Below are 17,629 nucleotides of genomic sequence, written 5' to 3' on the forward strand. Positions count from 1 at the left end.
GCTGATCTCTCAAACAATCAATCAACAACAACCAAACTGTGAGACATGAGCCACAGTGGCACAAGATCAAGCCAGGAAAAACCCCATTGTGGAACAGAGGTGTCCATATATTCCGTATATTAGCTGGGAAGTTTTTGGCAATTAATAATGGCCGGGGGGCGGGGAGCTCAGACAGGGACTAATTTGTAAAATTACCACAACCAGCTTATCCACCACATCCTTGCTGGCTGCGTCCGTACTCATAGTCACCCCTCAAGACACATGCGGGTCAGGAAGGAAACGCATAGCGAAAGAATGTGTCTGGAAAGGTGAGGAGTTCCTCCAAGGAAACTGATCACAGTTCTGTGGGTGCACGCTCTCCCCCCTACCCCCCAAAACTCACTAAGATATCGAGAGTTTACACAAAGCTTTTATTTAAAAAATGGTGGTTCATAAAAAACAAGTGCTTTGCTTACACTTTCTATTATCTTCTATATTTAATCAATTCTCTCCCCACTTCAGAAGAACAACTCTCTGTCCTTCTTCCCCTCAATTCCAGAAAAGGTCTTGCCCAACATAGTCTCAAACTCTCAGCCTCTCAAGTGATGGGATGGCAGAAATGAGCTACAGTGCCTGTTGTGGATTATTCTTTATATAATGTGCCTCCTAAAGTAGCTATTCTTTAAGAAGTACTGTGTTGAAAGAAGTTTTAGCCTCTGTGTACCACATGGGTCATAAAGCCACACCCTGGGATTTACTAGTGCTGACACAACCCTTCTGTGCTGTCAGGATGTCGACATTTAGCAGTGCTAAGCTGGGCGTAATGAAAGCTGAGCTCAATGACCTTCCCTACACAGATGTTAAGGGATGGTTCACAGTGACACAAACCCCTATGTGTCACTAAGGACGAAGTTAGGTGCTCACAAATCAAAACAGGAGCAAGACTTTGAGCTGAACTCAAATCTTACGCTCAATGTTCTGCAGTTGTGAAGAGAGATCCTGCAGTGGATTCCTAAGAGTAACAGTAACAGCGTGAGGATCGCTGCCTGCGCAGAAGCCACGGGCAGGGAGGAAGCGATGGCTTTAGGAGAATGGGAACTGAATATTCACTACGCTCAGTCATAAAGCACTCTTGACTAAGGAAAGACACAGACACAGAAGCAGCAACAAGCTTTTTTAAAAAAGCACAACATCCCATGTAGGCGATCAGTAGTTCCTACCTTCACCACTTTCCATGCCTTCTACAAAAATCCCTCCACACTGAGGAAGAATCCAGTATCTGCGTCGGTAACGATCCTGACCAAACATCATCGAGCGTAATGAGTGAGAAGCGTCAAAGAGCTTGCGTCTGTACTGGCTCTGTTGCTGTGAAAAAGCCGTCCATATGATTACAAGTCCACACAGGTACTTTCTATTCACTATATCATCCCACTGTACAGCAAAGGGGATAAATGCTACATTCCCGATACAAGGATGATTCTAAACCAAATGAGGATAAGACAGGCCGTGGGTTCAGGTAGGGCTTAAACAGTCAGTCTTGTTCACTTGCCAGGACCTTAACAGAACTATGACTGCATATGGATCAAGCACTACTAAGCCAAAGCAAAAAGGCCAGTTCCAGTATTCCAGTAACACTTCTATCTTAGTTAATCGTGCCTACTGCGTCAACAATGCCTAATTTCTGACATACGGCCATGGGCTAAACACAGATACAGTAGTACTCGGGCATCTCACAGTATTTAAAAACTAACTGTTCTGCCATGAGTCTGAAGGAGGGAGGGCTCAGAGGGAGGAAAGGGGAAAAAAAAATGATGCGATTATCATCACAACCTCTCCACACATTTTCCTTATAAAAAGACTCATTTTAGATTGTATTTATGATGTTGAAATACAGGTTATAATTCCAAATAATAAACACATAAGTATACAGTTTTTAAATCTAATGTAAATGATATAAATACACAAATGTAAAATGAAATACAAATAACTAAACTATTACTATGAAGCACACAGAAATTTGAGTAATAAGTTCCAAGAGATTATAGACATCTTTACTGAGACGTGAAGGTAACATCTGAAGCAACAGAACGTCACAGATTTGGATAAGCATAATGCCCTCAGAGCCTTCTGACACTAGCACTGAGCCTGAGAGGCACACGTGAGGAGGCGTGTCTAGAGCTCTTCCGTTTCATCACAGAATAGAAAGCTTGCTTTCACTTGGTCAGGAAATCTGGATCCCATGCAACACGGATGTACACAAAAGCGGACACGGGTCTGAAGTGCTTACTTTGCTCAGTTTTTCAATCTGCTTTTCGAGCTCCTCAACACTGGCTGTTTGGTCACCGTCATCCTAAACATAACAAAATACAGGGTTAGTTACCTGTTGAATGTATCAAACTCATATCCACACATATTTATATATAAAGTAGTATACCCAGTGAATGGAACAGGAGGAAGGACTCAGTTTATCATCATCTACTTACACACTTCTTACGAAAGTCCGGGGACAGAGTTATTCCGGTTGTTATGTATGAACTAAAAGTTATATGAATTCTAACTGGGATAAAAGAAACTTCAAAAAGACAACAGACCCCAAACCCTTAAAACCTGACTCTCAAATCGATCCCTATATTGATGTAATATGGTCTTTTGACAAGCAGGGCAAATATTTGACAATGTACTAAAGCAAATATCACAATCCAATCAGTAGAAGATTGGAACAAGGTAACAAAATAGTGATGAATCGGGCCAAGACGGCCCCTCCAACTCTGCACTTCATAAGAAAACAATATCCAAAACACACAAGCTCTCAGCATGCTGTGGCTGTCCACACACTCCTTTCTATATTTACCTGCCTCATGTCCAACATACAAGTCTCAACTAATGGATGCAGACTATTCATGGGAGTTTGTTCCTCCAAATGTTCTTCATGGGCATGTGAACTCTTCCAATCACACCAATTAACAATTCTACCTATCTATCCTGAATATTAAAATGAAAGAAAGCCTCACCAATGGTGAGGACTCAGTGCTGTATCGATCTTCTAGGAAAGCTGCCTGAAACTAACGTTGAATATATACATCATTTTCATTAAACCTGATAAAAACCTTTAAGGCAAGAGCGGTGAGCAAGTATAGCACGATGTGTCTGTCAGTGGTGTGAGAGAGAAAACCAAGTCTACACAGCTCTAGGGAAAATTCGGGGGATGATGACAGTCATGTGTCCCTAACAGCATTACTTAACTATCATAGAGAAGACTCACAGAAAGTGAGGGAACAATGTCATCAGGTGATACAAGCCTAGGGGACCACCGTCAGGTGCCCGCTGAGTAAAGTGTCTGCATACACAAAGCGCACCCAGTTTTTCTTCTTCAGTCTAAGTTTCTGTCCACATACAGCCATGCCACTCACAGGTTCCTCAATTACCACAAAACAATACGAGACAAATATTACCTTCAGGCTGGGAGCATAGCATGGACAAACCTGGTTGGGGGAGGGAGAAGAAAGAAAAAGGAGAAGGAAGACAAGGAGGAGGAGGAGTAAATCATCTTCAGATGCAGAAACGGGGACTAATAAATAATGTTACAACCCGAATTCAAGTTATAGGCCCATGGCCTTCAATTTCCGAGTTGGTTTTTTGCAGGCTGCACCTCTCCTACTCATTCTTATATATGAACCTGAACTTGATTACCTCATCCTCACAGATATCAGTCTTCTTTCCTTTTTTGTCATCCTTATCTTCATCATCTTCCTCATCCTCATCAGCTTGGTCATCACTGTCATCATCGTCATCCTCATCATAGTCACTGTCTCCTCCCTTCCTTCTCCGCTTGCGTCCTGGAGTGGGCGTGCCCAAGGGATGTTGCTCTTCGCCAAGATCAATGCCCCCTGAAGCATCTCTCTTGCCTGTTTTCTTAGCATGAATTATCCTAAGCCTTTAAAACATCAAAAGACACAGAATAAAAAGCTCTTTTCCCTGTTGAGATAATAATTTTTATGAGCTCGGGGCTGGGCTTTCTGTTTCCCTTCCTTCTGTAGGTACCAAGGATTCAATCTACTGTTTCTTAGGAAATCACTGATCACTGAGATGCATGCCCCACCAGGACTTGGTGTCCGAACTGAGTCTTATTTATATAGTAGCTCAGCTGCCCCAGGAATTTGTGATCTCTACTTTTGCCTCCTGGGTGCTGAGATTACAGGCAAGCAGAGAAACATCCAGAGCATAATCTGAATCTTAAACAAGGAAAAACTGTTACTCCTACGGTTAGAATTTATATCAATGGCAGTAAAAAAAAAAAAAAAAAAAAAAAATCAATGAAAAAATGTAAGACATATGTTTTCGTAAGTTATAGAATAAATAAAGTCCTATGAATTACCTTTTGGTAATCAGAACACAGCAGACACTGAAAACTCTGAAGCTGAGATGAATAACTCCAACAATGTTCAAATGATACTTTCTAACTTCTTTCTTTTTTCAATGACTCATTAATATTTTTATTTCACTTGCATTTGTATTTTGTGTTTTCACTTGCATATGTCTGTCTGTGTGAAGGTGTCAGATCATCTGGAACTGGAGTTACAGACAGGTTTGAACTGTCATATGGGTGCTGGGAATTGAACTCAGGACCTCTGGAAGAGCAGGCAGGGCTCTTAACCACTGAGCCATCACTCCAGCCCCCAATTCTTGTGCACTACCTGAGTGTCTGGTGCCCAGAGGTCAGAAGATTTACAACTGGGTGAAAACTACTATGCAATTGGTGGGAATTGAACTCAAGTCCTCTGCAAGAGCAATAAGTATTCCCAATTACTGAGCTATCTGTCTAGCCCCAAAACTGTTCTGCCTGTTTGTTTGAATTTGAAGGGGTACCACTATGTAACCCATCGTGGTCTTAAGCTCTGGATCTTCCTGCCTCACCTTTCCAAATGTAGAGATTACAGGTACACATCATGTGCTTTGAGAACTATTCCCTTTTATAGTTAATAAATGTACTTTATTTATTTCCTGACTGGAGCATATTTTAATTTTAATGTTAAATAATTGTTCTTAGATTTTTGTAGAGACAGTTTTATAAGAATGCATTAAGAAAAAGGATAGTCTTAGGTGTTAGTTAAGACAAAAGCAGTATGGTAGTAACAATAATAGTGGAAAACATGGTCATTCTACTTCAGAAAGAAAAAAAGGAGAAAGGCCTCTTTTATGTTTGCAGCAGGAGTTCAGTGAATCTATTCTCTTATCTTTTTTTGTTTGCTACAGACTCTGATCCAAAGTTTTAGTAACTGCAGATTCCATCATCAGTTTACTGTTTTAGATGAAGCAGTATCTTTCAGGTCAGAAGACTGAAGTTTAATTTAAATTCCATCTGTCCAGCCCACCAGCCTTCCCGAGCCTGGGTCTACCAGGAAGAAAGCACCTTAACTTACTTGCGGAGTTTACCTTCCACCACCCACTTGTCTCTTCTCAAGTTGGACATGTATTCAATGTTCTTGTCAATCTCACTGCCAATACAAAAACATATGAAAATGTATAATCCATATATGCAAGGCACACAGTTAGTATACACGACCACAAATTTTAGTAGGTAAAGTGACACAAACCACAGCGTTCCACTTCCGCATGGCTTTATGCACACAAGGGCATTTACTTTAGGAAGCAACCACTTCTTCACTGGATACGATATTGCTATTGGGAAATTTACTTTGGTTTCTACTGCAAAAATAAGAGACCCCCTAATACTATTTCACAACTGCTCATAAAAACAGCATTCTGGTGTGGTTGGTATATATTTAAGGAGTGATCATTTTCAAACCAACTTGGCAATGAGGACATACATGGACATTTACGTAAGTGTAAAAGGTAAAAGACTAAAAGTAACATGACTGAATTTTTTAAACAAATTAAGAACAAGCATAGGACGAACACGGAACTGGAAATGCCAGAACATGAAATTCTAACTCTTTTATTCATAACAAGTACTAAAGCACCGAATGGAACTGGACTCTTCAATGAGAGAAAGCAGTTCACTGACAAGCCAGTAGTGTAAAGTTATAGTAGTACAAACAAAATGGGGTCAGTGTATGAATTTCTAGGAAAACTTGGCTCCTCAAAAATGCCAAGGAAGACAAGTTCTAGGTTGCTATAATGGTTATGAATTACGGCACTGTACCAAACAATAAAACAAAGTTTTTATTTCATGAAGGATTAGCAAAATACTTAAGCAACACTTTATAATGACTCCTGATCCCAAATATACAGAATGATCACTCTTTTCAATAGAGCACATAAAAATAAACTGAAACAGTATCGGTGGCCATCTCTGCATGATGATTTATGATTCTGATTTTCTTCTTGGTGCTAGTCTGCAACTCCTAAATTTTTCTATAAGCAATTTCCCCGTGATGTTCAAACCAGGGATGAACTGACTTACCTCACCACACTCTTGCTACACGCCAGCTCGTTAACAAGGAAGGCAAGGATGGAGGCCTTTTGCGCAGGCGTGTGAGCCTGGAATGCCTTGGTTCTTAGGCTCTCAGTCAGCTCAGTCTGCCCACAGTGGGCCTCCATGAAAATCTGCAAAACCTCGGACACATTGTCTCGATTCACACCCACATTCAGCAAATGTTCTCCAAGAGCTGTTTTTGCCTATGAAATTTGGCATTTTTATCAGTGTTTACCGTATTCATTCATTGAACAAAATGTTAAAATATTAGTTTATATACTCTAGATGTTACAGATAGGACTTTATTTATACCCTTACTTAATTCAGGTATAGAGTAAAACCTAACATAGGCAGAAAACAGACAACAATCAAGTATCAAAGACGTATTCTAACTACTGGCAGAGTAGGGATGATCAAAGGTACCGTGACTCTTCTCTCCTTTACGTATGGCACATAGGTGAGGCCAACAACAGGCACAGGAGAAGGCACTGCATCTGGAAGCTTATCTGTCTACAGTCTTATCTAGAGCAAAGCTCCCTGGACTGTGTATGTGAGTAGAAGGACAGACAACTGGCAACAAGGAGTGCCTACTGACAACTGCAGAGTCACAGTAACTGACAAAGGAAAACTTACAATAAGCATGCAAGTTCTAAATTCTTCATAAATTATCAATTCTGGTTTTGACATATATTACTGGAGTATTTCCTTAAACTAACTGAGACTTTGCATTTAGCTAGAGCAATAGAGAGCGAGTGAGAGACAGCCTGGTCCACATTCCTACGGTCTAACAAGATTCTTCTACACTTGCTAATTGCAACCTATTATAAGTCTACATTAACTTGAAGAAATACAGGGAAACAATGTGATAAAGAGAAATCTACACAGTCTTCTGCTACCATAAAGTTAACTAGAAATGCACGGAGAGTACAAACTTAAAACAGTTGGTTATATGTTGGATTTTTACCTTGTATCCTGTAATTAGACCTGGATCACATACAGCAGCTGAGAGGAGCCTCACAAGCAAGTCTTGTACTTCACCCATGCTGTCCCCTATATTTAGCAATCCCTCTTGAAGAACACTGAGGTTTGGAACATCAATATTCACATCAAAGCCCAAAACTTTACCAAAGTTTCGTAAGAACTGCACCACCATGAGACAGTCTGAAAATGTGGTTCCAGAGAGCACAAGTCCCGGGATGCGAGGCCACTCTGGCAAGGGCTGCAAGCAAAACACAAGCAAAATCAAAGGGGCTTCAAATATTAAACCAGGACTTTATTTTATATACAGTATTATGTATGAAGTCATGTGCATGCACACATTTGATGCTACTTCCTCAGTTGCTCTCTATTTTACTAAACATGTATCTATCATCTGTCTGTCCATCATGTCTGTCTATCAGTCTGTCTGTCTGTCTGTCTACCTTACCTACCTACCAACAAACCTACCTACCTATCTGTGCTGCATGTGTGCGGGTATGTGCAAGAAACAGTTGTCTGTCTGTGTTGTGTGTATGTGGTATATGCTAAAAAAACTCTGCCTGTGGGAGTCAGAGTAAAACTTGCAGGAGTAGATTCCCTTCTTCTGTCATATGGGCTCTGGAGGATCAAATTCAAGCTGTCAGGCTTGACCGCAAACACTTTCTCATTGAGCAATCCTACCAGCCGTTTCCCACATTCATGTCAGAACTTCAGTTTTTGAACAAAGTCTCTCACTGAACCCAGCGCTCATTAGTTTGGCTAACCTAGTTGGCTACGGAATTTCTTCCTCTTCTGTTCTGTTTAACTAAATAAATTTTTGATAATTCACATGATTTAATTGAAAAGAGAGGTTGCAAAAAAAAATAGCGTCCAGTTGGAATTTACAAAGTCTGCTCACTGTACACTTAATAAGTGCATTAGCTAACTTACAAAGACTCACGCTGCTCAGGAAAATGTCAACATCCAGACACAGGAAACTAATATGGATAAACCTGGGCAATAATTCTTAACAGAAGGTTATGGCAGCACAGGCACTGTGATAAACTGTGGGGCAGTTAGAGAGATAATACGCGGTACTGATATAATCTTGCACAAGTACCATACTTAGCTCTATTTAAAATTAAGCATATTTCTACTCAAACCGAGCACATCATGATGGTTCCAAGGTTATTCTGGTCTTTTGAACAACTCCTCCCGTGCACAGTGCAAAGCAGTGTTTGCGTGTGAGACTGTGGGAGAGAAAACTCGAGATTCCGTGGCGAGACAGAGTTTCTTGGATTTCAAAATGATTAGGGGCCTGGCTTCTCTAGCAGACGGCAGACTTGCACACAGCTGCTTATGAGCCGTGCGGTAAATGGCAAGTTTCGTCCTTTGTCTCAGTTTTCATCAATAAATGGAGACAGAAAGAGCTCCGTGGAACTCTGAGGGCTAGATCTAAACCCATCACTCACGGGACTCATGCAGGCACTCAGCACAGTACCTAGCATGTAGTAAAAACACCTTTGTCAAAGGTGGGCTAGCAGCTGTCAGCTAATGTACCAGAGGAGTCACAAATAAATCTAATTCACTTGGGTATCTATAGGGTATGCATGAAGACATGTCAAGCCTTTCTGAGCCTCAGTGACGGCACAGTGTGAGACAGGGCGGGACACATCTGCTTCTCGACTTTCCCTTGCAGGTTTTCATGGCTTAGCTATGAGAACTGAGCTGTTTTCAGTGAAGCAATGGCCGAGCCAGTGATAGCTGACAGAGGCTTGGAAATTCATGGTCTGTCTGCAAAGGAATCTGGTGAGAAAACTGGAGAGATGAAAGGTCAACGGAAGGAAGGCCATGGGCTGAGTCACCTTTTGGTCTGCTAAGCACATGTCTTCCTTAGGTTTCTTTAGCTCCTTCGCCATTTCTAACTCCAGTCTCCGCTGCTCTAGTTTGCGCTCCTTATTCAATCTTTTCTCATCACGTTTCTCTTGCTTCAGTCTTTCTTTTTCCTTAAAGAGACAGTCATGCACATGAGCATTTAATTCTTACAAGTGTTTGAAAACATTCTAGTGGATATACTTCAACAGTGATCCAATTATTATGATTTCAATGTTCAAAATCACCCTAGGAAGCATAGGAACAAGTTTAGAATTACACAGAAACATAACTTACTTTGTTTTAAACTATTTCAACTTTTGGGTATTTTAACAAGTCTGTGCATAGGTGCACGTCCGTGTGTGGCTCTGTGTGCAGTTCTCACCTCAGCCAGGCTTCAGAGCCCTGAGCTGAGTCATAGGCATTTACAGGCTTCCTGAGGTGGGTACTGGAAACTGAACTGGGGTCCTCTGCAAGAGCAGCGCATATCCTGAACCACTGAGCCAGTTCTTCATTGCGGTCAGCTATTTAATTTTTAACTAATCTTATGGTTGGTAATCATATTAGATATCTTTGCTACATATCCAAAACTTTAAAATCTAAGGACTATATATACTTAATATTAGATTCAGTGAAGACGTCTGTTATTCAAAACTTGTTTGATCTTCTGTCTTTGTATGAAGATCTGTGGTAATTAAGGTACAAGGGCAATGAGGTATCTGTAAAGCTGGTATCAGCACAATGTGGCTGTAGGCTGTGAAAGGGATTTACAGAAAGAAGAGGACCTGAGAGTAAACTTGCAGAAGCAGCTCTTCAAGGGGTTGCCTAGTCTCAGAGCACCTACTATAAAACACTAGCTGTCATCACAAACAACAAAGACAACACTGAAGAAAATACTGAAAGCATCACAGTGCTTGGGTAATGTCAACATAGGAACTACTGTCCTTGATGTAGGAATAACGCTGTCAGAAAGGAATTTAAAGACTTTCTAGTATCATTATCACAACTTTAATGTCACAGATCAAATAAATACAAGTCTCATTAGTTCCCAGGAAAAATAACAATCAAAGGTTAGGGACACTGGGTCATTGAATGTTGTGTAAGGTGAGGATCTGAGTTCAAACCCTAAGAACAGATGTAAAGCTAGACTGGCAGCACACGTAGCTGCAACCTTAGCGCTCCTGCTGGGAGATGGGAAGCTCCTGACAGCACATTGTCCAGCTAGTCTGGAAATGATATAGAAACAGACAAACAAACTCCAAACAAAAACAAAGCCAAAAACGAAAACAAACAAAACCAACCCCCCCCCCCAAATTGGGGAACACTGAGGGAGATCAGCCTTCAAGGCTGTCCTCTGACCTCTACATGTGTATGGTCATACATACACGCACAGAAGATTTTAAAATTGGAATTCTCGGGTGATTCTATCTCACTAGTCTACAAACTTTACAAACTAACTGCTGGTTAAGACGTGTACGGCCAATTCATCTTTCTAGATTAAAAGCCCTTTTATTTTCTTATAACATAAGGTCTCAGTCCTGACTTCTCAACACCCTCATCTCTTATTGTTACGTTTCATGTCCAACAATTTTACTCCCCATGTATGGCATTATTTCCTTCCTTCTCTATGTTGGCTCTCTCAACAATCTATTAATCCATCCAGCACACAGAAATGTTAATAACCATCCTTGTGGTCACAAGGCCTCACCTACAGAGAGTTCCTACAGAGATGTTAGTCCTCACGCCACGCCTTACACCACTCATCACTGGCTACTGAAGGAGACCATGGCCAAGTACAAGATAAAGAGGAGCAAGAAAGCCACAGGGCTGTGGACAATGCTCACCTGAAACTGCAGGCAGTTTCAAGGCAAGGTTGTAGATGTTAATATTGCTGAATATTATGAGAGAGCTAGAGGCCAGATCATAAGGGACCTTTTAATGCTACATATACAAATCTCTGTTGATTTGTACATTGGTGCTTTAGTTTCCGGGTTACTGATTTATATAGAAATTGTGAAAGGACAAAGTTTATATTCTTGGACTATTCACAATAAAATGTGTAGTCAATTTATTATAATTCCAAAGGCATTCTGTGAGGATATTATATATAATATAACATCCAACAGAACAATCCCTGCAATGCAGGGTTCTCCTGCAAAGCAGTTCCCCAAACCCGGAGAAGCACTGCTAGTGATGGGCAGCAAAAGCCAGCTGCAAAGCCGTTCTCCTCTGGGCACAATTACGACTTTAATTCCTAAGCACAGGAAAGGCTTCTCTAAGGACCCAGTGCAGCAAGACGGGCTGTTAAAATTTTTCTTGATTTAGGATTAACCTAAACTACTTAATGATATGCGCCACATCAATATAATGACAGGTGCCCAAGCAAATATCAATATAGTAACTGAGAAGACTCTTTACTCAAACTAGCAAATTGTTAATGATTATTTACAAAAAGAGAGAGGAAAACCACCTGACACTGATGTCAATTTCATGACATCATCTTCAAACTGACAAGAATCTTGGAGGCTCATCTGCGCTTCATAGATGCACAAGCAAAACGCTACCTCTGAAGGCTTGAGATAGGCATTGGTGGAATTTATATTTATCAAGTATCAGTTGTAACAAGTGGCTTGGAACATTTATCCAATTAAAAATATAGAACTATAATATAGACTATATTATGAAACTCATACTATATTTTTTTAAAAATGGAGATTATTCAGGAAGTCAGCAAACATCGTGGGACCTTTTTCATTGAAGACAAGTATCCATTATCTATAACAAAAACATGGAGCCTTAATATGCGTTGAGTTGTGTAAGAGATGCACATTCTGTGGTTTGGGTGTAACTCTTACAGAACCACTTGCTTCTGCCTCTCAAGTGCCGAGATTAAAGGCATATATCATTACCACCCAGCAAGACTTATAATTAAAACATTTCAAGAGCTTGTCTTACTTTCTCATGTTCCTTAAACTAAGCTTGTTTATAGATGAGTAATCAAAACAAGTGTGTTTTATAGTGTATTACTTATGCCGAGTTATAAAAATAGTTATGAGTTCTATAGTATACCTTTAAAAAAAGTAAACAAAATAATTTATACAAATCAGATTTTAAAAAATTAACCATTTGTTTACATGAAGAACAAAAACAGAGAAAGTAGATTTCTAAACCAGAGAAACAATAGATAGTAAGTTGGGATTTTTTTAGTAAGATCAGTATATTGTACACAAAGAAGCACAAACACTATCTGTTTACACAATCACTATCTGAATACCATGTTGGTGCTAGATATCAACAACAAAAACAGCATAAAGTGCAGAATCTCACAGAAACTGAACAACTCTCTACTGAATGAAAAATGAGTCAAGACAGGAATCAAGGATAAAATTTCAAACTTTTTAGAATTTAATAAAAATAAAAAACACATATCCAACTGGTGGGATACAATGAAGTTCTACAGGGCAAAACGGAGAGATTTCATATTAATAATGTAATGATGCACCTGAAAGCTCTAGAAAAAAGTAAGAAAAAAATACCCCAAAGGATTTCAGACCTTGACCTTTCAAGGGTCATGGATCTTATGTGGAAGAAGCTCCAGAAAGATTGTATGTTAAGAGCCAGAGATAAAGGAGAGCTCCAGGAGTCAGTGTCACACAGACATGCACAGGACTTGTGTACATATGAACTCAGAGACTATGGCAGCAGCACAGGACCTATGTTACTGGCATTTTGCTTTATTTTAATGAGAGAGGAAGGGAGAGGGGGAGGGAGAGAGGAAGGGAGAAGAGGAAGGGAGAGAGGAAGGGAGGGACAGAGGGAGGGAGGGAGGAAGGGAGGAAGGGAGGGACAGAGGGAGGAAGAGAGAGGGGGAGGGAGAGAGGAAGGGAGAAGGGGGAGGGAGAGAGGGAGGGAGAGGGGGAGGGAGAGAAGGGAGAAGGGGAGGGAGAGAGGAAGGGAGAAGGGGGAGGGAGAGGGGGGAGGGAGAGAGGGAGGGAGGGACAGAGGGAGGGAGGGAGGGAAGGACAGAGGGAGGGAGGGAGAGGGGGAGGGAGAGAGGAAAGGAGAAGGGGAAGGGAGAGAGGGAGGGAGGGAGAGACAGAGCATACAAGCCCCAGCACACTGATGAGCGAGTGAATAATTAGGATCTGGGAGCAGTTTGGAGTAGGGGAGAAACATGATCAAAACATATTCCATGAAAAAATTAAATTAAAGAAAATAGAGCAGAAAAGAAAATACGAAACTGGTTGAGGCTGGAGAGATGGTTCAGAGATGAGCAGCAGGCTAGTCTCCCTGAGAACCTGGTTCCATCCATAGCACATGGGGCGTGCCTTAATTTTGTGGCTGGTGTGATTAGCATTTGAATGAATGAACCTGTCTGTACATATTGTGACATTCATTAGTTTGGGACATAATGGCTATAATAATAAATGTATTACTTAACCAATGTCATGATTTCAGTAATAAGTAGGTACTGTTACCTAATCAATACCATCCAACACTCCATAGAGAGGACCATTAAAATCTCAGTAGGGAGAAGTAACACACATCCTAACACTTGCTTGCCAACGTCAACCTTTGGTTTGCCTATGAAGCCAGAAGAGTGTGACAAAACTGTACTCTCAAAAAGAAAAGAAAAATACAACTCTTATTTTAGGAAAACAAACTTCAATTTCTAAGGTAAAATTCGAAAACTACACTTACTTCTGCTTTTTTACGAGCTTCCATAGCTTTCATAAGCATCATATGCTGCCGCCTTCGCTCCCGCTCCTGTCAGGCCAGATAAAATTAGGAAAACAGCTCAACCACAGTGGAAGACTTGGCTTTCAAATCGAAAACAACAACAACAACAACAACAACAACAATAACAACAGAAACAAAAACTCAATATAGCATGTTTAGCATTTATAGACAAGTCACGGTAAATACTAAATAGAAGACAAGAATGGCCATTCTGTGCATGTTTTAGTTCAGGTTTAGAAAGCAAATACAGGTGAGGCAATGAGCATGGAGACAGTGTAACAGAGCACACGCTTTACTGATGGTCAGCTGGGATGCTCCTCAGAAGCTGCCAGAACAAAGAGCGTAATGGTTGGCTGGAACAGGTCAGTTACCCTACATCTGCTATCAGAGAAACCACAAAACACTATGGCCAATTGGACTAAAGGTTAGATTGTTCTTAAAATTTAAGATCAAGTAGAAATTAATCCATAATCACTTTTGCATCGTGGTTTTAGAATTAAGTTAATTTCAAGTACAAAATCATTTTTAAATCCAATAATCCACCAATAAATTAGGAAGATTTTTTAAAAAAGTGTTTATATGAGTTAAGTTAAGCTAGTCATGGTTCATAGACATATACCAATGAAATGTGATAGATATTCCTATTTACTGATGTCTGACGCTTGATGCACTGCTTAAAGGCACAAAAGCTGTACCCTGGGCTAATAGTAATCTAAAATGCCCAGTATAAAAAAAAGGTAAGAATTACCTCAATTTGGTAACTAATTTTAATTGAAAATTTTCATATTATTAATGTTTAATCAGCATTTTGGTCCCAATATATTTGGTCCTCCAAAGGAGTATTTCTAAAATTTGACTATAAAACCAAGATATACTTCATATTTCATATTCTCTCATCAAGCAAATTCAAAATTCCCATTGCACTTAATGGCAGTTTTGCATCTACAAGGATGGGAGAATATGAGTCATGAGTGTCTCTAAATGTATAGTTGAGTCAACTTTCCATGTGACATCAGTAAGGTACATTTTTAAACAGGAGTTTTATGCAATTCAATGACAAATCTTAGAGACGTATCACACTTCTTTATAGACAGACAAGCAGATGTATGCAATGCACTGTGCTGTAAAGCCATGCAGCAGTATGTAATGACAGCAGCCAGTGCTACACTTTATGCATTGCTATGACAACCATATCACAACCAAATCACAATGCGGTGTTAGATGTACAGAAATAAACATACCCATACCATATCTAGTCTATGCCTCTCCAACTCCTGGCAGAAAGAGTTGGCACAACATTATGAAACAGAAATCACAGAGTCATAAAACCAAACTTAACCCCCCAAAGACACCAATACCAAAGCAAGGCAATAAACTGTAAGTCAAAGAGAAAACTTAAGCAGGAATCATATCAGAAACTTAAAGAGTATATACTTTTGAAGAGTTTCTCCCCCCGCCAAATAGTCAAGGCAAGTTAGGAAGTGCTGTCCACCAGAGTGTGGCCGTGTGCATACAGACCTGGTGTTTCAGGAGCACAGCCTGCTGTCTTCTCAGTTCTTTCTCCTTAAAAATAAGAAACTTGTGATATATGGCTTTTAGGAGAGATTCAGAACACACTAAGTAATAAAAAATTCACTTTCTGGTAGATCTTTAGCCCTCTAATAGCTTTAACCACAGAAAAGTTGACAATTCATTCTTTCTTAACTTGTGATCAATAAATTATGACTGAAGTCTTAAAAGTAGCCCTCCCCTACTCTAAGCATGTGTGTGCATCCAACCTAGTTCACAGGACAAACCCAAAGGGACGGGGTGGGGACACAAGGCAAATCAACTGAAGATTGATACCTGTTGACTATTGTTTATCGAGATAAAAATCTAATATTAATTTAATATTAAGGGTAAATATAAAGGAGTATAGAAGACTCGGGAATATTTTTTATTCAGGAGAACTAAGTAGGGGAATGTATGTTCAAATAATTGCAAACAGAGTTAGGGCAGAGCTTTGTTTAGCTGCTTAAGTTCTGCTTCATCCCAACAACACACCTATGGTGTCTCCAAACAAGAACAAATGAGCTAACAGAACCCCGCCATGGCTCTACACAGTGATGCACCGGCACCAGCGGCACTGGCGGGCTCAGTCGGCTGCCTCCACAGATGCTCAGTAAGAGCTGAGTATGGAGGGAACAGAATAGGGAATCATAATCACAACACCCCAAAGTTATGTTACAGTAACATAATGGACTGACGTTCCTATTATATAATGGCAGTTCAGTTTTGTCTCTGTCTGGTTTTCCCTATTTCTTTATTTGCTTGTTTGTTTATCTAGAGACAGGGTTTTGCTACGGCACTGCACTGAGCCTTCTAAGCCAGCCTCCGGACTGTCTGCCTTACCGGGAAGCATCACAATGCCTAGATTATGCCTTTTATTTTTAACAAATAAAACACTGGACACGAACAGTTATGAGGGGACAGTCAGATCTGGGTCGTGGCATGGCAGAACACGAATGACAGTACACTAGTTGGGGAGATCACTCTTATCAAGCAGAACGTAAAACCAGGTGCCAAGCAGTGCGCTGCATTTCTGATTTGATGTCCTCCACTTACAAATATCAAAGCATCACATAAAACCTACATTAAGAAGTGAAAACATACAGAAATATACACACAAATAAGATCACACATTTACATACACTTTTCAATAGTCATCTTGAGAAAACTATTTTCTCATGATTGGTGTTATGCAAATAAAGTTTTTATTTCTAAAAATAAAAACTCTTGATTCTCAGCTACACTAACCTTGGTTCGTTTCTCGGCCTCCAATAATTTGGCATTTGCCGCTTCTTCCTTCTTTTTCTTTTTAGCCTGTGCATGCAAAACAGGTCTCAAGTCATGCAACAGCACCGCTAAGACATGCCTCACCAGGTACAAAACAATCATGTAACTAACACATGTGCAGACGATTACAAATACCCCCACCTCACAGCACATAGTCTCCAGTCTACAGACTTACACCAAAATATATAAGCGCCCTTAAAAATCACAAGACAAGTTTTCTTCTACAAACTGACAAACATCTGAAATAACATATTATCTTGGCACTTAAGAAAACTATTTGTTGTATATTGGGGGGATTGTTTAAAAAAATTACCTCATCAAAGACTTTTTTTAAAAAATGGTACTAATGGGTAATAGAATTTTAAAAATAAACCAGTAGCTCACTGAAAATACACACCTACTTTTTGAAATGTCCTTTCATACTTGATATTATAAATAAAGAAATCCATTATTTGGCCATAAGCATTAACTGCGATGTGGTAATTAGCTGTGTGTGTTAGGGTTTGATTCGGCACGTGTTTAACAGAGAAGAGCCTGTACTTGTACATCCGGCATCATGCAATCACCAACTGAGTCACAAGCCATCCAGGAGTGTCTAACTATTGCTAGTTACTGTTCATTTGTTTAAAAAAAAAAAAAACAAATGTTTTAAATGTGAGAGATGTAAAATTAACTTAAACTACGTGAGGAGTGTGTGTATTCTTAGGAGAAAAGAACTATCACACAAAGCTTGGGTCTGCAGACATCAGGCCAAACAGCAATTGGGAACAGCTGAAGGTGAAAGATTTCAAATATTAAAATATAAAAGGA

The 17,629-nt window shown here is 40.0% G+C and overlaps 1 protein-coding gene across 7 annotated transcripts in view; it reads right to left on the reverse strand.

Moving 5' to 3' along the window:
• BAZ2B (bromodomain adjacent to zinc finger domain 2B) overlaps positions 1 to 17,629 on the reverse strand; it is a 207,854-nt gene that overhangs the window by 17,060 nt on the left and 173,165 nt on the right. For 5 of the 7 annotated variants that reach the window (XM_080927904.1, XM_080927901.1, XM_080927903.1 and 2 more), the window contains 11 exons: positions 16,781 to 16,846; positions 15,503 to 15,547; positions 15,232 to 15,258; positions 13,946 to 14,011; positions 9,238 to 9,378; positions 7,380 to 7,634; positions 6,404 to 6,618; positions 5,400 to 5,474; positions 3,670 to 3,913; positions 2,267 to 2,329; positions 1,200 to 1,344 (listed from right to left, as the gene is read on the reverse strand). In XM_080927904.1, the coding sequence (XP_080784030.1) occupies positions 1,200 to 1,344; positions 2,267 to 2,329; positions 3,670 to 3,913; positions 5,400 to 5,474; positions 6,404 to 6,618; positions 7,380 to 7,634; positions 9,238 to 9,378; positions 13,946 to 14,011; positions 15,232 to 15,258; positions 15,503 to 15,547; positions 16,781 to 16,846 (1,342 nt within the window). Of the gene's footprint in view, positions 1 to 1,199; positions 1,345 to 2,266; positions 2,330 to 3,431; positions 3,462 to 3,669; positions 3,914 to 5,399; positions 5,475 to 6,403; positions 6,619 to 7,379; positions 7,635 to 9,237; positions 9,379 to 13,945; positions 14,012 to 15,231; positions 15,259 to 15,502; positions 15,548 to 16,780; positions 16,847 to 17,629 lie in introns of all 7 variants that reach the window. The other 2 variants (XM_080927902.1, XM_080927905.1) reach the window with 1 other exon arrangement.

The sequence above is a fragment of the Micromys minutus genome, assembly GCF_963924665.1.
Source record: "Micromys minutus genome assembly, chromosome: 13".
NCBI classification, from domain to species: Eukaryota; Metazoa; Chordata; class Mammalia; order Rodentia; family Muridae; genus Micromys; species Micromys minutus.